General features: G+C 42.4%; 1 protein-coding gene across 9 annotated transcripts in view; it reads left to right on the forward strand.

Annotated features, from left to right (window-relative positions):
* TNS3 (tensin 3) overlaps positions 1-22,867 on the forward strand; it is a 201,500-nt gene that overhangs the window by 150,453 nt on the left and 28,180 nt on the right. For all 9 annotated transcript variants that reach the window (XM_065665617.1, XM_065665618.1, XM_065665619.1 and 6 more), the window contains 3 exons: positions 5,576-5,748; positions 6,112-6,229; positions 6,325-6,414. In XM_065665617.1, coding sequence (XP_065521689.1) covers positions 5,576-5,748; positions 6,112-6,229; positions 6,325-6,414 — 381 coding nt within the window. The remainder of the gene's footprint in view (positions 1-5,575; positions 5,749-6,111; positions 6,230-6,324; positions 6,415-22,867) is intronic.

Here is a 22,867-nt window from a genome sequence, read left to right on the forward strand (position 1 = left end):
GGGACCATCCATCTTCTATCACAAAGCTTATGCTTACTGGGTAGAGAAGGAAAGCCAAAACTATGTTTTGCTTCTACCTAGAAAGCTAACTTACCATTACTGTCATAGAATCATAGAATCAGAGAACAGTTAGGGTTGGAAAGGACCTCAAAATCATCTAGTTCCAACCCCCCTGCCATGGGCAGGGACACCTCACACTAAACCATCCAACACAAGGCTTCGTCCAACCTGGCCTTGAACACTGCCAGGGATGGAGCACTCACAACCTCCCTGGGCAACCCATTCCAGTGCCTCACCACCCTAACAGGAAAGAATTTCTTCCTTATATCCAATCTAAACTTCCCCTGTTTAAGTTTTAACCCATTACCCCTTGTCCTATCACTACAGTCCCTGATGAAGAGTCCCTCCCCAGCATCCCTATAGGCCCCCTTCAGATACTGGAAGGCTGCTCTGAGGTCTCCACGCAGCCTTCTCTTCTCCAGGATGAACAGCCCCAACTTCCTCAGCCTATCTTCATAGGGGAGCTGCTCCAGTCCCCTGATCATCCTCATGGCCCTTCTCTGGACTTGTTCCAACAGCTCCATGTCCTTTTTATGTTGAGGACACCAGAACTGCACACAATGCTCCAGGTGAGGTCTCACAAGAGCAGAGTCGAGGGGCAGGATCACCTCCTTCGCCCTGCTGGCCACGCTCCTTTTGATGCAGCCCAGGATACGGTTGGCTTTCTGGGCTGCAGGCTGTCACCCATGGCTAATCCCTGCCTCTACCTTTTCACTCTTAAAATGTTACAACTTTCATCTTAAAAAAAAAAAAACACATTAGAAGCAGGTGAAAGGATTATGTGATCAAACTAAGGCAGAGCACATGGGCACTTGCATTCAACGCTTGGAGGCAGCCTGTCTCCATTGCTGTCACAGAGATGCATGTCTGTCTGAATCAGGCAGCATGAGGAACAGAGGGACTGTAATTTCCAGAAGATTGAAATGATGTTGTTGCTCTCAGCTAATTCTAATTCCTCTTCATGCATTGAGTGTTTGAAAAAAACATCTTAAAACATCCTTAGGTCACCTAATGTGGTGGGGACAATGCAGGTATACAATTCATACAGCTTTAGACTTTGCGTGGGGTTTATATATAGTTGATCAGGTCAGTAAAGAATTGAGCATTAAACAAAGGCATTTTCCCTCCCTCAAAAAAAATCATAACATGCAAAATGAATACAAATGAGGTGATCTGACTGCAAGTGTCTGGAACATCTTCAGAGATCTTTTCTCTGTCGAAAAGAAATCTTTGAAGATGGTCCAGATTACGGTATCATAACTCATGCTGCACTGTATCTGCAGACAAAAGAGAGGGGAAGTAACCCTTTTTGCATACTTTATTAAATAAGAGTTTTTAAAAGTATTGAGCTTTTACAGATGTTCCCATTCACTCTCTGATATTCTGTGGGAGAGCAAACGCAGGCCATCTGAAATAAGCTGTAAGCTAACAGGAGAACGAGGCTTGTCCGGATCCTCATATGCCTTATTTGCATGTGCTGACAACACTACAAAACCTGTTGTAGTTTCCACCACACAGGAAAATGTTGGTACCTGACTTGGAGTTAATTTTACAGGGGTTAACAGGAAGTTTAAATAGAGGTTTTAGCTAAACTAGAATTGAAACTTGAGCTGTTAAGTCAAAACTGGAGTTTCAACTAAATTCCAGTTTTTAAACTTTGCCACAAACACATAGTTGCTGGCTCATGTTCAACTTTGTGCTGACTGGCTGCAGTATGGACATGTAGGGCACATCACTGCTTACTGGCCTCCCGCTAGACCTGGCATCTCTGGGTCAAGCTATTCAGCCAGTTTTCATTCCCCCTCACTGTGCAAATCTATACAGTAATGTTAGCTGGTTTATAAATCCTGAGTTCACTTGGTAGCTACAGGTAGGAATTTCTTCCACCCGTACTGCAAGATAAGTTGGTTTGATTCATTGTAAGAGGCCTTACAACTTCTTTGGCTGTACAAGGATATGTTTAGTCATTTGTAAGCGATATGGATTTTTTGTAAACTCTTTTAAACCAAAGCCAGCAGTTAGAAAAACATGGGTTCACTGTAGCTTTATAGCCAGTACAGATGTTGTGAGGCCAGCATCTGAAAACTAGTCCATATCTTGATTTTACAACTCTAAGCTGTGACTATTTCACGTTTGCTGTATCAATATATGTAGCCACAGATAAATGTTACTTGGTGACCAAGTTGCTGGAGTTTCTACAGAGACACATTGTGATTGATTCAACTGGGTTATGGAACAGAATGTGCAAACCTTACATCTTCATGGGACTTTTAAATATTTTGGATGTTTTGGTTTGGTTTGGTTTTTTTTTTTAGCATAGTATTCTTATGCTACTGTAACTAAAAAGAGGCAGAGTTCACACTGAAATCTGGCTGCAGCTTAGTAGGGATTTTTAGTAAAGCAGGACACTGAAGGGCAGAACTCTTCACATCGCTTGTTGTACTCTGCCATTATTTTGTTTAATCACTTTGCACGCACTTCAGTATATGTAATGAAGATATGCATTGTCCCACTCTATTCTGTGCTCGTCAGGCCACACGTGGAATACTGTGTTCAGCTTTGGTCCCGGCTCCACACGTTTATGTAAGTCTTTTTTTATAGCTAATACACTGGTTTTGCTTAGAAAAAAAAATAAAAAGGCTCTATCAAGAAAAACCATGCAGGGGAATAGAAGGGCAGTCGAGTGGCCTGAGTAATACCCAGATCTTTAAAGTTGACTGCACCTCTTCATGCACAAAAATGCACAAATTCATTTAGAGCCTCTTTATATATACGCAAACAAAAAGATGCTGAAGCTGTCATATTTCTGCCTAACTTTGGTTTATAATTACCTGTTGTAAGGGGGTTCCAGTTTGACTGTAATTTGCTCAGTTGGCTACAATATAAACTAGGTAGAAGTTACGGAAAGGTGTTCAGTGGACTCTGCTGGGTTTGGGGAAGACTGATAGTTGACTTCCATAATGGGAAGAAGGGATATCAGTCCAGCTTGGTTTCCACCTCCACAAGAAAAGCTCTTCCCGTAGAGCCCTACCGCATAGACTGTGCTTGCCCCACTCTCACATAAAGCTGAGTTTGAGGCTAGCCCACAAGCCCTGTGCATCAAGTGGGAACATGTAAGCCTCATCTTACTAGTTGTTGTGGTAACTGAAAATAGACATGGACCTTTTAATGGTGTGCCTCATGCACTCAGTATGTAGAAACATGTAGAATACATCAGGATTTAACAGAATAGTTTTTGAAGTTTAACCAGGACAACAGTTAATACATGAGATGGAGCACTGTTGACATGCCACTGCAGACAAGATTTTGAGCTTAGTGGTGTTTTCTTTCTAGTAGTTACAGATACTTCTCAATAGTACTCCAGGAAAGCTGAGCAGCTAAAGAAACCAAACAAAGATTAACCTTTAACCACTGGCTGTGCTTCTGTTAGCTGTAGCAATGGCATGGTGATAACCATCTGACAAGATAAAGGCCTGATGCTGTTCCAGTACCAGTCTGTTTGAATGTTGTTATTTGTTCTGCAGGGGAAACAGATCCATTGTTGTAGTTCACAAGGGAAGAAGAGAGAAATGAGAGTTTACAAAATGCTTTCAGAGAAATAAATATGTGCTCCTGGGATATTTATGAAGCTGTGCCAAAACTTAAAGCTAAACTAGAAGAACAAACCCAAATTATGTGACTTCTAGGAAGTCTTGGTTCCTGATGCTTTACACTGTAAAAGATAGCTTTTAAATTAGTAATTCTAAACATCTGTTAACATTAAGTGAGACAGCTCTGAAGTACATTAGCAAAACTAATAAACTAAGTAAAAGTCTCTGAGAGTTTTTGTTGTCTATACATGCAAAAAGATCTTTGAGAACTAGCTATTTCTCTTAAAAGAGGATTTCTGAAAGAACTTACTTTCATTGCTTGGTGTCATTTAAACTCTTAAAATCATTTCCAACTGTAAGTATGTGTTGATTAAGCACATCTACACATCCCCATCATGGAGCAGGAGTCCAGAGTGTGCCATTCATCTAACTCAGCAGGAGGGCTGAACCAGCTACTTTGGTAGAGAAAGATGATATGGACATCTTCCACACATGCCCATTTCCTATCCTGAAGTACTGACAGAAGCCAAGGTGTAAAACCTGGCATGCAACATAAGTGCAGGTATTACAGACATTTCACCTTGGTTATATAACACAGTTATAAGGTATCAATGCTCAAATAGGTTTCTATATAGGAAAACAGATTTAAGATTAAAATACAAGGTTTGCAGACTAAAGTCCATGGTACTTCAGTGATTCTGCATTGGCCTATATCAACCTGAGTAACTTGATGGTAAGTAGTGGCTTATCCTAAAAATATTAATAAATCTCTTGCAAAACTATAGGATTAGACACTTTCAGAAATCCATCTCTGCTATCATTAAAGCCAGTATGGCAGTAACCACTACTAAAGCCAAGAACTAAATAAAATCCTACTAGTCACTCTGGAAAATCCCACCAATAGGGTTAAATTTCAGGGTCCAAATGTAGCCAGTTATTTCCTTTATGGAGTCAATATAAATATACCTAGCACATCCTGTAAAAGACACAGCTGAGATGTTTTTTTATGGTACAACTTGGAGAATGAAAATACTTTTTAAGCCTCTGTGTTTTAAACATTATTTAGTCTCTTTTCCTCTGGCTAGAACCTTTCAGGTGGAATGAGTATCTGAGAAGTTGCTAGGCACACAGTTGTGTTTGTACTGTCCTGTGACGCAGGAAAGACTACTGTTGGATGCTTCTTTGTTCACTTACTGAGAAGCATGGAAAAGGCAGTTGCTGCAGTGATATTCTCAGAGTGTCTGTTGGTGGGAGTGGGTGATGTTGTATAAAGTCTTCCTAATCATAAAGCTACATCTAATGGCAATCTAGTGACTTTGGAAACAAATACTGCTTTATGCCCCTGAATATCTTCAACTGTTTTGCTGGCTCAGCTTACTCCTGTGCTCATTCCTCAGGCTCCAGCAGGTTACAGTACAGCTCCTGTGTGTGTCTGGTACCTAACTTTGTGATTAAGTGTGATTGCCATGTGTGACACACAAGGTATACAGTGAGCTGTGTTTATAAGGAAGGGCCGGAGTGTGTGTTAGCTAAAAAGAAGCTGTTTTTTCCAGGAGAAATGCAGTCCTGGAAAGCAGCAATCGTTTTGCTGTCTGGTGTTAGGGATGAGGTTTCCCATTTGGCTGCCCATAGCGGCGCCTGCTGGCAGGCCCTAAAGGGGGCACCGAGATTAACCTCTTCCAAAAATGAAGCAGCATGCTGCTTTACTCGTCTGGAACCAGGTGTACTGCAAATGTGTTCTAACTTGTGCCAGCAAGACTGACTACGACTGATTGTTTTGTTTCCCCACCTGTGTGGTTTTGTAAAGCAGTTATGAAACCAGTTATTTTATGAGCATCCTTGAACAGAACCACTGAAGTTTGTTTTAACAGCTCTAATTAAAATAAAGGTTATTAATCAGTTTACCTGTTTGTTTTCAACACCAGGGACACAAGATGGCGATGCAACAGGGAGAAGGATGAGAAAGTTAAGTGTTGGGCAGTATGACAATGATGTCCCTGGGCAGCCATCGTATACCAGATGTGGATGGATGAAGTCTCCTGCTACAGACCAGGCTGTAAACCCAGGGTCACCGATTCCTTTAGGGGAGACCAGTGAGGTAAACCATGAAGAATTTTTCAAGGAATACTTATTATTGAACCAAATGTCCAGTGGGGAATCCCATGTTCATGCTCAATGTCCAGATTCTGTGTGAAACTATTTGGCAGTTGTGCTGTGGCAATAAGAACAAATGACTGTAGCTACCTCAGAAATGCAGTTGCAGTGTTTGAGGATGTCCTGCTTTTGTCCTCTCTGTTTTCAGTTTTTATGCATGGTTTTCAGTTTTCCAAGATCTGTCTTCTGGAGCAGTAGATCGGATTATAGGAAACCTCCTGTAATCTCATGAAAAATGCCCCACTGTGTTGTAGGCTTCAGTGGGAATTTTCACACTGTAGTTTTGCCTTTTTTGTGCCCTTTCTAGATGGCTGTTGCTTGTTACCAAGATGAAATAGATGGGGGAATTTTCTCCCCAACAAAAAATGGAAATGAACTTGTCCCATCCACACCAGCTTTTCCCCTGTCACCAGAGACACCATATGGTAAGGAAATGTCTGTCTCTTTTTGTTTATTCTGATAGCACTATTAACATTTTAGCTGTTACTGAGGAGGAATTGTGCTTTTCCTTCTCTCCTAGTGAAAACACCTCCACTGTACCACCAGCATATTCTCTCCAGCCATAAGGTCAGCAGCCCCTCTGAGGTGTACAGAACCGGTACCAACCCTGGTAAGATACTCCTACATCTTAAGTAGTTTGAAACTGAACTGTGCACGAAGGCATCTAACACAGTTGTGGTTATTCCATTATAAGTAGAACATAGACCTGATGAATTTAGACATGTGCAAGTTGGAGAAATGGAATTTAGCTGTGCTATTTTAATCACATCAAAAAAGAAGTAAACAATGAAGAATTATCCAAGGGAGTCCCACATTCAGTGTCACAAATTGGCATGGAGCAATCAGGCAGTTGTGTCATGGCAATAAGAGGAAATGCTACTCAGTGTTTGATGCTATCCTGCTCCTGTTGTCTGCATGTGTTTGCATGGTGTCAGTGTTCCATAATGTCTCTGCTGATGTTTGATATATCAAAGTGGTGCTGTCAAGAGACTTGAGTTCTTTATGGTTGTTACTAGGCTTTGTCTCCATGTGAGGGAAGAGGGGTGATACCCATGTTGCTGTCCTTCCAGGCAAGCAAAGCTGACAGTAGTGCTTGGTAGTAGCTGTGCAAGGAAGTCATTAATCAAAGGAATGAATGTTATGCAGGGGTTTTTGTTACAATAAAATTTATAAATGAGCAAGCATGGAAAAGTAATTGGCAATAGATGATTATGTGGTTCGAGATTTAATGGGATTTAGCTATGAGTTTTATTATTAAAGGATTTTTCTTTCAGGCCTTAACTCTTTGCTGCTAAAAACAGCAGCAAAGCTATTGTTAGCCACCATATTTTCTGTGCAATGCTGTTCTAAAGCAGCAACTTATAATAATGGTATTTCAGGTGCCTGTATCAGAAAGTGCTGGATATTGAAGGAAGCTAAAATAATTTATTTAAAACCTGAATACAAATCACCGGCATTCAGTTAAGTGGTATGCCTTAGAAGATGTTCAGATGACAGTTAATGCATATATGTAGTTCTGTAGTTACAGTTTTACAGTTATAGTACTATATAGTTTATATAGTATAGTTTTAGCCTTTCCAGGCAGGATCTTGACAGTAGAGTTTCCAGTAAATGTGATGGTGGATTTTGATGCAATAATAGTGATTGTTGTAGTTTTAACTACGGAATACAGCACTTCTTGTTTAATTTGCCTCATTTAATAGTTGTCAAAAGCAAATAACATCAACACAACATAAAATAATAAAGCAGTCTTCTACCTAGTTCAAGACATGTCTTTATGGCTCATTTGCTGTGGCTTTGCCCTTTGCTCTCTCAGCTCTTAAATAATTAGTAGTAGAGTTGTTTCTGAAGGCTGCTTCAGCAAATCAATTACAGGTTGCTTACACTGAGTTCATCTACTGAACACTTGGTTGTTAAATGGTTTCCATTGCTGTTGCTAAGAATTAGCCCTGGAAAAAACTGTGTGGCTTTGAGTGTATTTCTCTATTTTGTTGATTCTTCTGCTAAATTCCAAATGCTGTCATCTCTCAAATGCTGGGTGTAGATACTCTATTAATGGGACACTGAAAATAATTACTTTAGCTTAGAACAAAGCAGGTTATTCTCTCTTTGAATATCCCTTTAAAAATGATGCTCAAGATGTACTGCATGCTACAGGTTAAGTGCTCAGCTGTCCATGGCTTTGCTTTTAGGCACAAACACAATGTCCTTTGAGACTAAGGTCAAAGGGGTATGAGGTGGGTCAGTAGAAAACATGCAATAAGCACCTCTAAGAAATGTTAGTTGGGTGACTTTCCCGCCAGAGCACAGAAACTTCTGTTGCTAGAGGCAGTATTAGAATCCTACTTTATGTATTTGGGTTTCTTTTTTTATTTTTCCCTTCACTATTCTATTTTTATTTATTGTCTGCATCTACAGTATCTATTTACTGTATTTACTTGCTTCTGTGTCTTCTGACTTCAGCAAGAAGCGAAGAAGACGTCTTCTCATTGCTTTTGCTATCAATCCCTAATTCATGGCTAGAGCAAGAGCATTGTGTTTTGTGTGTTGAATGAGGCCAAGAATCTGAAGGGAACAGAAGCAGCTGTTCCTGTGGTTGAGGCTGCTCTAATGCCATGTGACAAAGGTGTCTCTAACAGACTTTGGAAGAATTCTTACAGCCCCAATTTTCAGTACTTTCTTTTGAGCTTTACTTTTCTTTTAAATGCTTTCATGGGTTTTCTTTTGGCAGAAGTTGGGAAACATACTGACTTCTCCAGAGATTTTCAACAGATTGAGGACTTTGGAGTCATGGACTCTTTATTTCTGCCTTTAAGATACTCTTTTGTCTCAGTTCAGCTCACCCTTGAATTCAGAATTGTTTTGTTCTGCATCTCAGCTTTGCTGCTTGCCTGCATTCTAAGTTAGTTCCAAGGATGCTGTAACATCTGGCTACCCACTTTCTATATATATTACTATCTTACTTCCTCCCCACTTCCTTGGAGAGAATAGATTTCATTGTTGTTAGCACATATCATATCAAGGGAGAACTACTGTGGTTTTATAAGAGTATAAGAGTATATTTTTTAAAAGAATAGTACATGCTTTTGTGTATTCTGTAGTTAAGAATTACAATTACATCCAGTTCTTTGTATACAAAAGTGATAAAATTATCTGTTCTTTTGTAAATAATTCTTGTTATAAACTGTGTACTTTGTATCTTGAATTCATCTAATTCTAATTCTTAAATTATTTATTGAAGTGAAGGGCACTATCTTCACTGAAGCCTGACAAAACCCTGTATAAAATTGTGCTCTGTTAGCCCTAGAAATCTTAGTTTTCTTTCCAGGGGAAAGCAGTTTGTTAGGAAAAGTCAGTCCAGTGCTGTTATGTATGAGTGTTACGTTTCAAGGCCAGGTTGGACAGGGTTTGGAGCAACCTGGTCTAGTGGCTGGGGGTTGGAACTAGTTGGCCTTTATGGTCCCTTCCAACCCAAACCATTCTATGATTGATCTGTCTCCCTTTCATTATCTATGCTCTACCTCTTCTTACTCCCCATATGTTTTTTTAAGCCATCCTGCCTGTGCCCCCTAGAAAGAGCAGGATTCCTTTCCAGAGCCTTGTTCTTTCTCAGATGAGAGCAAGTTTAAGCTCCTTTAGTCTTTGTCCAGGCATGCTGTCCTTCTGTGTCAGTGCTGCTGCTCTAGTGACTGCTTCCTGCCATGGTTTCACTGCCCTTTTCCTCACGTTACATAGCTTGCAAGTAATGCAGCACCCATGCAGTTCATTCTGAATCACCTTTTGTGAGACACCTTGTTTCTAAAGGCAAACTTGAGCAGTCTGTAAATTGGCTAGATTTATAAATACCCCATGAAAAAGCAGGCTCCAGATAGAACTTTCTGAGTAACACAATAGCTATTGTATATCCTGCGGGAGAGTCCCACACATCAGTGGAGGAACAGAAGCACTATTCGTAGGCCATTTGGAAGCTTATAAAGGCGCTCTTATCTTAGACAGCATGCAGCTAATTGAAGTCCCTTTGTATGCAGAAGTAACAAAACCATAACAAGCTCTTTGCCAGAGGACTGAACTCTGGCTCACCACCCCTGCCACTCCACCCCTCAGGCTGGACATGAGGAGCTGCCCCTTCCTCAGCCCTGGCCAAAGCATAGATAGAGCTTTGCAGAAAATGTGCCCTCACAAACAGGCTCTGTGTTGCAGCAGAAGGCAGGGGTCTGCGGAACAAGGGCAGATTGTCTCTAATCCTTTATCCATGTACTGACGGAAAGACATGATGTCTTGTTTTCCGTCTTTTCTGAACAACCTAAATAAACTTGCATAGTTCAAGCAGTGCATCTGGTAGAATGATAACACTGCTGCTGGTATGAGGAATCTCAGAGCTTTCAAGCATGTGCCTTTTCATACCCACCATGGAGTTAGCCCAGGTGCTGTACTCAGAGCTTCTGATACATGTATGAGCTGCATCTTTTCTAAAAATTGTCCAAAAATCAGCTTTTTTCCTCAGGCTCTCGCGGAACTCCTCAAGTCTGGTGGAATTCCACAATTTTTCTCATATAGACTCTGTTTTTATCTGAACACAGACATTGTAATCCTAAATTCCCCCCATTGACTAACCGAGGCTTAGTCTGTTCCATCACCCTATAGAATTATGAGTATTTCCTAAACTTCTCTGAAGGCAGAGCTGCAACCTAGCAGATACCCTCATTAGTGCATAAATCTATTACTGATTATAATTCTAGACTGTTGGAATTTCAGACTGTTACCCTACAAGTGCAATTTCTTCGAGTCACTGAGTTGCGAGGGAAATGAAACGCACTGCTCGGTTGGTTGATAAAAGAGCCAAGGTTCTGAACTGAAAACATTTCCATTTCCTGGGAGGGTTAGTAGCATAGGGAAGAAAAGTGATACTAATTTGTGAGAGGGGAAAAAATCCCAGTTTATGATGTGCAAAAACTTTCTCCACAATACATAAATGTTGCCTATAGTATTTATTTATACCTACCTTCTTCTCTCCCCTTAACTGTTCGTATAAGCTATGTGAATTCAAAGCTAGAGAAACATATGGAATTTTTTCCAGACATCTGTGTTTATTTGCTCAGAACAGCAGTGCATCCACTTCAGTGCATGGTTACCATAGGCTCTGTCCTCCAAAAGGTACACTTTGGGTTTTGCTGTTGTGATTTTGGGGTTGGGTTTTTGTGGGGTAGTTCTGTTTTCTGTTTTTTGTTGTTTGGTTTTAAACATTGAGGCTATCAAGGAGCAATAAGAAGTACAAGCAGAGGCAAGAAATGTATGATTTTTACTACAAGGCAGGTAGCAAGGTCTGTGTGATGTTTTTTGTTGTCCTGCAGTTGGCCTTGACATGTTTATCTTGTGATTAAGTAGAATGCCCACCTCCACAATATATGTATAATGAAACAGCTGATCTTTCTTAGTTATGATTGAATATACCATTTAGTAGTGCATATGAAGCCTCCATAGGCTTCAGGAGCAAGCAGGAGAGGAATCAGTTCTCCTATTTGGATTCTACCAGCATGAACTTAATCAGGTCTTTCAGAAGAAGCATGTGGAATGCTGTAAAGTGGTCATAGATGTTCAGAGAGCACTCTATGGCCGTTGTAAACACTGAAGTCAATGTAATTCTTTATGATCTGGGTCACACTTTTTCCTCCCTGGATTACTTTCGTTGGCATATTCAGCTGAAGAAGCTTAGTCATTATGCAGACCTTTTATTGCACAAAGTCTAGAGATGATTTGATGTATTTTCAACTGTTTGTTGTCCCAGGCTTCCTTCCTTTTCCACTACTCATTATAATACAGTTCTTAACATATCCTTCAGATACAAACATGGAAACTCTGCATCTTGTCTGGCCTGCAGAGTAAGAAGCACTGCTTATTAGCAGCGGTTTCAGTTCAAATTCACAGCAAGTAATAATGTTCCATCTCACATGATGAATAGTTTAATGGTTTCATTTAAGTCACATCAGCCTGAATGGAGGAAAACGTGTTGTAAAAGAAACCACCAAATTGAAACTGAAAATAACTCAAAATATTTGTAGTCTGTGCCTGCTTTTAGTGAGTTACATTAACCAAAATACTTAAAGCTTAAGTGTTCACAACTGAGCTGTTTGATAAGCAGATTTAATTGAGGGTTTTTTCCCCACTCATTTGACTAAGATTTCCATGAGAGGTACTCTCCCAGTGAACTGAATAATTTAGGAGAGCTTTAATCTCTGGCTTAGAGATAAGAATGAAATGTTTTAGAGGTTAATCCGTTTAGCTAGCTAAATATGGACTGGTTTTGTTTATAGCCATGTTACATATTTTCACATAGAACTTTACCAAGTCTGCACATATATTAGCCATTCATCAAAAATTCTGACATACCATTGATTCAGAGGAGTAAGGGATACAAATATATGTACCTGAATATAAAAAGCTAGGAAGTACCAAGTCCATGGAAGATAGGTTGTGATGAAGAAGCAAGGCAACAATATACGTGTTATTCTATGGCCAATATGTTAAAGCTGTCAAAAGATGCCATTCTTGTTACTGAAGTTTTGTAAGAAAATTGATTGTAAGAACCCATCTCTGTACTGATGGTGGAGAATAGATGCAGCTCCTAGTTTCCTGAAATGGATTGCATTAGATTCTAAATCCATTCCATACTTGGTCACAATGAAATGTTACCCAAAGATTAGCAAAATATTTTTTGTTCTTGAAAACAGTGGGAGTGTTTTAAAAACAGCTTGAGATTACACATTGGTTGTGGTTTTCTTGTTTCATTGATGTTGTTTTGATGCTTTCATATCTGGTCAAAAGAGTGTGTTATTAATACTTTTCAGTGCTTTTGGAAGGTGTCTGTTGGTTGTAGTTATCTGCAAAGGGATTTGATACCCAGTGGGGAGATGACACAGAATTGATAAAACTGCCTCATGCTAAGGCAGGCATAATCTGTGCATTTTAATGAAAGCTGAGACCTGTGCAATTAGAAGGGACCTCAGGATGTGCTTACCTTGGGATTATAAGATCAAGCTCAAACACTGTATGAAACAGCGAACTACAATGTTAATGAAAAGGTTTCTGCTGTGCTTAAACTTATTTCTTTTACCTTACCATTTACTTCTGTGTCTGAGTGGCAGCCTAGCAGCTTGAAACCTCTGCCTACCTGTGTTAAATCACCAAAGCATTTTGGCAATGAATTTATTATAAAGGGTGTTTGAAAAAGAAGATGAAGTTTAAGAAATCATTAGAAAATAGAGAATACTTAATACATTCATAATATGTCCTTTGTAAGCAATACTTGTTCTAGAAATTTCATTCCAGTTTATATTTGCTCTTCAGGGAACATAAGATACAATCAGTCTGTTTAGATCATTGCTCAGCATCAGAGTGAATTTATCAAGTAGATGCCCTAAGAGACTTGTAAGTACCTTTCTGTCAAAGAACTGGTTTCATATGGCATTCAGAAAATTGATGTATTTTGGAAACTTCAGGCCAAGTTACTCTAAGAGGAAAACGCAGGACAGAAAGTAAGTGCCCATGGGTCATCAGAAGAGAATGCAAGGGCATGTTAGCACTGATGGTCGCAGCTCTGGCACGTTACAGTCTGGGGAATCCTCTTGCTCCCACTGCCCAGTGCTGAGGGCACTGAGTTCAGCGGACATCAGCATTGCAACAAGCAAAGGAAATATTGTGACTTCAGTGCCTTGGCATAATATGTGATCACTTGGGTCTGGACAGGTAACTCCCCCCAGTTTCTATACTGGGCATGATGTGCTGTGTTATGGAATACCCCTTTGGCTAGTGTAGGTCAGGGGTCCTGTCTCTGCTCCCTCCCAGCTTCTTGTGCCCCTCCTCACTGGCAGAGCATGAGACTGAAAAGTCCTTGATCAGGGTAAGTGCTACTGAGCAACAACTAAACCATCAGTGTGTTATTAGCACTGTTCTCACACTCAAGCCAAAACACAGCACTGCACCAGCTGCTGGAAAGAAAATTAACTCTAACCCAGCTGAAACCAGCCCATACATGGAACAAGGTTTTACAGATTTTCCAGGGTGAGGTCTTGTACTACATGACGTGGCATTTGATGACTGATGTGCTGGAGTCATCCATGTAGTTTAAAGGAAGGCCAGAAGACAAGAAAGCTCTAAGAACTGAAGTGCAGCTGTGAGCACACCTTTTAAAAACTACTCAAGTCTTAAAGAGGATGCTTTGTTTGGGTGCCTGGGAAGGTCTGGTCTGATCTGGTGCAGTCACAAGTCAAAGGTGGTCTGTAATTTCAGAATCACAGACCTGCCAGTGTTGAGTGAGGAAATACACGTTCAGTCCCACTTCAGTGTTTACAGTCCAAAGGCCATACTGCTGTGTTTTTTAAGATGCTGTTCTCCCCTAAGCTACTTCTCTTCGTATTCATTCCCTCTCGCAGAAGAGGAGATACTGAAATCAGTCGGTGTTTTTCTGTGCCTGAGATAGGCATGTTAATTTACAAAGCTGCTCATATTTAGACACATAGCAGACAAACTCTGAGTGCAGTGTCACTTGAGACTGACTCCCACATTTCTGTCAGCTGTAGGAGCAGCAGGGAAACACATGCCATTCCTTCACAAATCATGGGGTTTGCTGTGTTTGTGTCAAAGGCCACAGCTTAGCCACCTTCCTGCAGGGTTTCCTGTTGAGATAGGTGTATGTTATAATTCAAACCCTGCATTTAAAGCTACTTTATATAGATCTTGTAGTGTGATGGTTTTGATGAAACTGAGAATCTTGTGCACTTTACCTGGGAGAAGTACACAGGCCTTGCTGTGTGAGTAAATACTACCACCCAGCAGAGGATGGAGGAGCTGATTCTTGTCTCTGTGCTATGTCTGGCACAGTCAGGAAACCAATTCTCCTTGCCAAGTAAGTCTTCCTTTTGGGATGGCATTACTTTACAAACTGCACTCACCTAAATCTAACCAGTTCCTCACTGGAAACATCCAACAGCCCCCTCCCTAACTCTTACTTCTATGCTTTTCTATCCAATAAAATTCCAGTTTGGCCCTTTACGTTTCCTGGCTTTATAGTTTCAGACTGGTTGTTTTCTTCCCTGGAACTCACCTCAGCTGGTTGAAACTTTGAACTTGTGACAGAAGGGCAAACAAAGGGTGAACTTTCCTGTCAAGCACCTTATATTTATCGTTAAGTTTTCATGTCACTGATGAACAGACCCCTAAGGATAAGAAAGTCTGATTCTGTTAGAAAGCCCCATGCAAAAAAAATCTTAACAAAGGGTGAATTTGATACAATGTGGAGAAAACTCAAATACATGAATGATTTTTAACTGCCTGGTTTCTGTTTAGATTACATTCATAGCTTACTTTGGAAATGAACACCCAGCCTTCCAAAGTTCTGTCTTGGACCACTGTTATCTTCTTGGTTCAATGTTACTATCTCCGTTCTCTTCTAATTCAGCAAGTGTAAACAGCTGAGCAAAGATTCCAAGACTTGAAAACTGGGAAGGAAATGGGACATCCAAAGGTTTCCTGTGATTACAGTGCTTTTTTTATGCAGAGCCAGGAATGCTTTCTATGGAGAGCAATTTTGTCTAATAATTATTGTTCATAGGAGCTTAAAGCCTCTGTTTGACTGCATTTACTTCTGCCAGGAAGCATCCAAGACAGAGTGTAATTGTCTATTAAATTAATCAAAGTAACTGATGGCAGTTGTGGACTGCAGCATTAATAACCTGTTCTGCTGCTGTGGCAAGGATTGTTCCTCATGATTTGACCGGGAATATGGTGTATATCACAACTCATCCTTGCTACTTGGATCTCCTGGATGCAACCATTATGAAAGTATTTAATATAAGCAGCTGCTTTGAAGAAAATCAGTGGCAGGAGTGAGTATTCTTATATAGGGTCATTTAGTTTACCTTTTGGTCTGTTGAAGAAGAGAACATTTTAATTAGTTTACCAGTACTCATCTGTATAATCAACCAGATTAGGTGTATTTTAAAGCTATCAAAAGTGTTTAGTACACACATTCAGAATATGTTGCTGTTTGAAAGCAGCTGAGTACAGGAAAGCTTTAAATGGACATATTTGTTTCTGTCCATATCAAGTAATTTCCTATAGTCATCCTTTCAGAAAATCCGGTGCCCTGGGCCACTGAAGAACAATCTGGGGAGGAAACGTGCTGCCCATTGCAGCACTGCAGGGCTTCCACTCATCTTCCTGACCCGTAAATAAAACCTGCTCTGAACAATAATGGGGTGGCGTTGAATGCAACACTGTAGGGTTGCACGTGGTGTTTTGTGAAAGAAATCCTGGGAAGTGAGTCAAACTTTATTCAGAGCTCTAGATACTAAATTTATTGGGGAGTATTGAGCTAGTTTGGCATCATAGAGCAACTGGGCTTTGATCCACATTAACATCTTTGTCAAGGACAGTGGGATTGAATGCACCCTGAGCAAGCTGCTGCTGACACCAAGCTGTGTGGTGTGGTTGACACGCTGGGGGGAAGGAATACCATCCAGAGGGACCTTGACAGGATGGAAAGGTGGAACCGTACGAACCTCATGAAGTTCAACAGTGCCAAGTGCAAGTTGGGGCACTGGGTTGAGGTAATCCCAGGCACAAACACAGGCTGGGTGGAGACTGGATGGAGCAGCCCTGAGGAGAGAGACTTGGGGTGTGCTGGGTGAGGAGAGGCTCCTGATGACCCAGCCACAGTGTGTGCTTGAGCCCAGAACCCCCTTGTGTGCTGGGCTGCACCCCCAGAGCGTGAGCAGCACTGATCAAGGGAGGGGATTCTCCCCCTCTGCTGTACTCTGAGGAAAATCCCCTGCAGTCCTGATCCAGCTCTGGGGCAACAGCACAAGAGGGATGTGGAGCTGTTGGAGCGAGGCCAGAGGAGGCCAGGGAGATGCTGTGAGGGCTGGAGCAGCTCTGCTCTGGAGCCAGGCTGAGAGAGCTGGGCTGGGTCAGCCCGGAGAAGAGAAGGCTCCTGAAGGGGAGACCTTAGAGCAGCTCCAGTGCCTAAAGGGGCTACAAGAAACCTGGAGAGGGGCTTTGGACAAGGGCCTGTAGGGACAGGCCAAGGGGAATGGCTTTGAACTGACAGAGGGGAGATTGAGATGAACTCTTGGGCAGAAGCTCTTCCCTGTGAGGGTGCTGAGGCGCTGGCACAGGGTGCCCAGAGAAGCTGTGGCTGCCCCATCCCTGGCAGTGTTCAAGGCCAGGCTGGATGGGGCTTGGAGCAACCTGGTTTGGTGTGAGGTGTCCTTGCCCATGGCAGGGGGTTAGAACTGGATGAGCTTAAGTTCCTTTCTAACACAAAGCAGTCTGTGATTCTATGATCTGACTGGTATTGGTTACATGTCCTGCATCTCTCTGAAAGAAAGAAATCTGTGAGGTCCAACGAAGTGCTGGGGGAACTGGGCATCTACTTAAAACAACCAAACCGAACCAAACGCTGCGGAGTGCGTGCAGCAGCGAGAGTCTGAGCCCTGCGCCCTCGCCGTGCCCCTGCCTCCCCCGGCACCGGCTGAGGAGGATGCGCAGGGAGCGGCGCTGGGCGTGCGGGAGGCGGCGTGAGCCACTGCGAGAGCTGGGGGAGAACAAAGTCAGAGCAAGCGAGGTGGAGCCAGCGGGGCGGGATGCACTGAATGGGCAGGCTGTGTGCGCCCCAGCGCGGGGCTGGCCCAGCAACAACCGCGGAGTTACTTTCCGCCTGGATGGAGCGAACTCGGGCTGTTTTCAGCTGAGTGGCTGCATTGAGAGCAGGAGCCTGGCTTTCTTTCGCCGCAGACACTGAAGTCCTCTTTGCAGAGAAGTTTGAACCCGCGGGGGAAAGCGGATGGTATCAAATGCGGGAAATGGCTTTTCCCAAGCCTCCGGCTGCTCCGCTCCTTGAGCGGCGCGACCGGCTCGGCGGGAGGGAACAGAGATCTTGCCCATCCCATGCTCCGTGAAAGACCTTCTGTCATGATGGCCTCCATAGGTAGGTTCTTGATTTCTTTCTCTGCCTCTTTGCCGTGCCTTTCCCTCGGCCTGAAAACTCGTTCTGTGGGTCTTGCGTTCCGCTGGCCGCGTTCCGAGCACCGCGCGGCGGCCGTGAAATGTGATCTGCAAACGCTGGAGGAAAGAAGTAGGGGTAAGAATTATCCTTGTGTGGGTATGTAGTAACGTTTGGAGGCCACAGAGAAAGCGAAAAGCTTTGCAGACAAGATTTGTCAGTATGAGGTTTTTTCCTGCGGTCGCTAATGGAGTGACAGAGGGCATGGGGCAGGGTTCATGAGCTTTGGGAAGTGATTTTTTTTGCTGAGGAAGACTTATGCTGCTTTGTGTGGTGGTGGCTTTTTGTTTTGTTTCTTTTTCAAAGTACAAGAAATGGAGCCTGCCTGGAACATATGTAATTGCTGACTATGTACAATAAGTTTGTCCAGGCTGATTCTTTTCCCGCCCCCAAGGAATTGCTGGTAATGTTGCTGCAGCATTAAGTTTCCTTTCAAAAGCATGAAAAATGAACTGACTTTGTAAACATAAGTCTCTCCTTAACGAGGAATATCACATAGATTTCCTGCTTTCTTGCTTAATGAGAAAAACAGTTTATTGTGCCACGAGCATTGGCAGAGTAATTCTTCTGATTCAGGCAGTACATGTAACATATTCTCACTTTCTTACTCCAGATCTAAATTTCCCATCAAAATATAATATAGTCCTAAAGCAGCCAACTATGGCATGGTATCATGGGCAGGATGCACCAGAATGCTTTAAAGAGCCTAATTCTTCTGGCCTTAATGCAAGTCAGTAGCAGCAGATGCTTGTGTGAACTGCAACTCTAAAGAGCCACTGAATCATAATCCTGAAGAGGCAGACCAGGTAATCATTTGGTAGCTTCACTTCTCATCCTTTTACATGATACTGGAGGTACACTGAACTAAGCTTGGTTTTACCTGTTTCAGTTCCAGATTATTAAAAGCAGCTTCTGAAAAACCAGTTCCTTTTCTGGTTCTAAAATGAAAATTTGTTTAGGTGTGCCATTTCAGAACTGAAAAGAAGGCCCTGACTTTTGGTATTCAGGCTGCAGTGAACTGAGCCTAGCCATTTGTGACTCCAGAAAAATGAACAGGCTGAAGAGGGGCACATTAAGGCAGTAGAAGAGCAGGACTAAAGTGCGACTTGTGGTAGAACGTCCAGACATCAGTTTGATTGCTTCCACTCTTTGTGATAATAAGTATGCCTCAGATGTCAAAAGCCGCATACCTGGACCTATCTGGTGCCTGCTAGCACCAGGGAACTGGACTGAGACAGGAAAAGGAGAATTCAAACTATCTCTTCCCCTCTTTTTCACCTTAGATGCCACCAATTGGAAATGTCATTTGGTGCTTGCTTTCCAGGAATTCCAGAAAGTCAACCCCAAGCTCAGTCCCTTCATCATTCACTCAGTATTTGCTCCAGTTTGCCCCCTCTACCTTTCCCCTTGTCCCCTTTGCCCTGGGTCTCTCAATAGACAGGAGTTGCGTTTTTCAGTTAACAGTACGGACAACCTGGACCTGCATCTCCCACATCTCAAGCAATTTCAGTAGGTAATGAACTTGGGAGGACAGGGCAGGTATTTTACTCTCCTTTCTTGAAAGGTCTTTCAGGGCATTCTGCCTGAGAAAGTATTGCTGTTTATCCTGAAGGTACCAGTTTGCACACTTCTGATTCCTAGTGTGTTTTTTCTCTTCTAAAGCTATTGCAATTTAATTTTGCAGTTTGATGAAAATTGTCATATTCACAATGTGAATATCTGAAATTCCATCAGGAGATAAACCACAATAAGAATGGTATTGGCTGTGTCTAAAGCCACTGAATTAAACTAATTTGCTGTGAAAACTTAGTTGCGGGCATGGTAATAATTAGATTCTGGTGGTTTTGTTGGATCTGGTTTGGTTCATCACTGTGTCATGATCTGTTCATGTACCATGATCTGCTGCACTTCAAGGCAGAATGCAGTGCTCGTGTTTCTGTGTTACGGGCTGAGTGTGGTGCTCTCTTTAAGAGGGGTTTGATAAATGTCACATTTTTTGTTTGCATGTGACCCGGATGGCTTGAGGAGATGCCTCCGCAGCTGATTTGCATTCCTAAGGCAGCAAAACTATGCTTAAAGTCAATAGCAGAGCATCTGCAAGACCTTTTAAAATACATGAGAGGACATGTGCAACTGATTGCTGTAGTCCCTGGGGAAGCTGCTTTTCTTTTTTCCCCTACTGCTCTTTGGGAAGATAATAAATTAGTATAAAAAGGGACTTCAGAAAGGTGTGATAAGAATTTTACTGCTTTCAAGATGCTGAATTGCAACTTGTATTTGGCAAATACGAGTTATTTGTATTTTGGTATTTTTGAACGGATGTATGACACCAAGCATCTGAAAATTGGTGGAAGGCTCTGTCAAGGGAAAGGCTATTTCCTCAGTAGAAAAGAAGCTGGAGAGTGAGATCTTGAGGACAGCGACTATGGGTGGGGGAAAGTGGGGTCTGGTAAATCATCCTTTTGATACTTATCCCTGTGCAGACAGGGGCAGAGGGTAAGTGCAATTAATTCCCTTATTCTAGGGTTGCCTGGAGATAAGCTGACCCCTGGCATAGCTTCAGAGCCTACATTTGTTTGTTACTGACAGAAGCCTCTGTGGGCTGTTATGGGAGCTGGAAGTCGCTGGAACACAGGAATGTCCCAGTGTGCACCCAGCCATTGCCATGCATCTTGCCAGCAGGCCACAGTCTCGGAGGTGGCAGAGCTCCAGCCTGGCTCACCCAGGGCTTGCTGGGGATGGCTGCTGTGCCAAGGGTAGTTCCTTGGGGGGCAATGGGGCTGATTTACAGCTCTCCTCAGGCAAAAGGCAAGAATGGGCTTTTTTATTATTCTAAATAAATGCATCTGAAAGGTTCCCAAAGCACAGTGAACGCTTTCTAAATGTACACAGTAAATAATAGCATGAAGTTAGAAGCCTTCAGTCCTGCAGCATTGCTTAGCTTTAATTACCGACAGTTTGCGTTCTGTTGAATGTGTTATTTCTGCCACCAAATAAATGTCACTGAGAAATACTTGACCACCTCTCCAAATTTGCTGTTTTATTTCTCAGGTTGTCAGCCACCACTCTGTTGTGTTTTCTGTAAGAGCCAAGCACATAGTACATATTCCACTGAGATCCTTCCCAGTGCTGTTTAATGAAGCAATTGAAGCTGACCTTTGAGGCGCAGAGGGGTTAGTATGTGGATGATGGAGCCACCATCTTCATAGCTTCTCCAGGTTCAACCTGGCTGATCTGGTTACTCGCAGAGTGTTGACCCAAACAGGCATTGGGCAGAATCTGCAAGCATTAGTTACTTTGTCTTCTCCTTGACAAGCTTCAAAAAGACCGTGTTATATCTGTTTGCTGTTGGCGGGATTTGGCAAAGAAGGGGAACTGTGGGTGCCTCCGCGATAGCGCATGATTTTGGCTCATGACATGTCTCCTTCTGGAATAACACAGGCAGTTGTGAAGAAGATGTTACAGGTGTGCATAAACCCCAGCAGATTCCAGTCCAGCAGAGAAACCGCTCCTGTTCCATCCATTAAAAATAGATAAATAAAAATAGAAACAACAGAAAAAACAACACACCACCCCCCAAAAACTAAAACCTCCTCTCTTTATCCCTAAACTGCCCTTTTTTTTCCTGTCAGTGGTCTCCAAAGCAGGGTGTGTGCCCTGCTGAAAAGGGTCAGGAGCTGCACTGGGTATTGGGGCTGGAAGAGAGTTCTCAGCTTTTCTAAAGCAAATTAAAAAGGTGGATTTCAAATTTTCTTGTGATTTGGTAATGTTCAGTTGTGGGAGAGGGGATTCATCAGAGCAAAACGGAGTCTGCATACTCCAGTTGTTCGGTGGTTGGTTTAGCTATCTTTAGGTGAACTGAAAAGCAAAAAACATCAAGATATAAACTGTGTTAGTCTTTTAGGATTATTAATTTTTTCTAAATAAATAAGAGTTTTGAAGAAATACTGTTGAAGGCAGGATTTCTGTGGCTATGGGCAGTAAAATACCTGACTAACCTTCAGTGTAAAATCCAGTTTGTTTATAAAATGTACTTGTAGAAAATGTTGCAGTTTCTCAGGCGCCCTCAGAGCTCCTCTGTGGCAGTGGAAACTTTGTATAGCATGGTGACTAGAGTGGGCAAAATGTGCTGATTCAGCATTTGGTTGCTGCAGGTTTTGGGGAGAGATTGCTGGAACATAAGGCAACAATAACAGTGATTGTGTCAGGCTACAAGTTATTATTTGGAACGTTTCTCAACGGATTACCTGTTTTCTAAACGATAAGCTCTCCAAATCTGTCCTATCAGAAATCTGAGGAGCATAGAATCTCAGACTGGTTTGAGTTGGAAGGGACCTTAAGATCATCCAGTTCCAACCCCCTGCCATGGGCAGGGACACCTCACACTAGACCAGGTTGCTCCAAGCCTCGTCCAACCTGGCCCTGAACATTCCCAGGGATGGGGCAGCCACAGCTTCCATGGGCACCCTGTGCCAGCGCCTCAGCACCCTCACAGGCAAGAACTTCTGCCTTAGATCTAACCTGAACTTCCCCTGTTTCAGTTTGAACCCATCACCCCTTGTCCTATCACTGCAGTCCTTGATGAAGAACTCCTTTTTCGGGGACAGTGAACAGGAAGGTGTTCTGTTGCTGCCTGGGGTAGCTTGGAGTTTTCTTTCAGTGCATATGGCTTAGGTTAGCATAGTTGTGTTTTAACTCTTCTCCACCAAAAGAAACACTAATAGAGTAAATAACATGTTCTCAGAGCTCTTATTTTTGAAACACTTAAGAAGTAATGGTGGAAGCTGGCTAGCAGCAACAGCTTGGGAGAGTTAGCTCTGAGTGAGAGATGGAACAACTTGTGTTGGAAAGGGTAGCATGTACTGTGCAAAAAGAGGTAACAAAGTCATTCCCTTGGCAGGTGAAATAATAAAAGACAAGAGCTTGAGGATTGTTTGTTGATTTCCACATATTCTATGGAAAGGAAGGAACAATGGGGCCAAAGTTTGTGGGTTTTACAGAAGGG

The sequence above is a fragment of the Lathamus discolor genome, chromosome 2, assembly GCF_037157495.1.
Source record: "Lathamus discolor isolate bLatDis1 chromosome 2, bLatDis1.hap1, whole genome shotgun sequence".
Taxonomy (NCBI): Eukaryota; Metazoa; Chordata; class Aves; order Psittaciformes; family Psittacidae; genus Lathamus; species Lathamus discolor.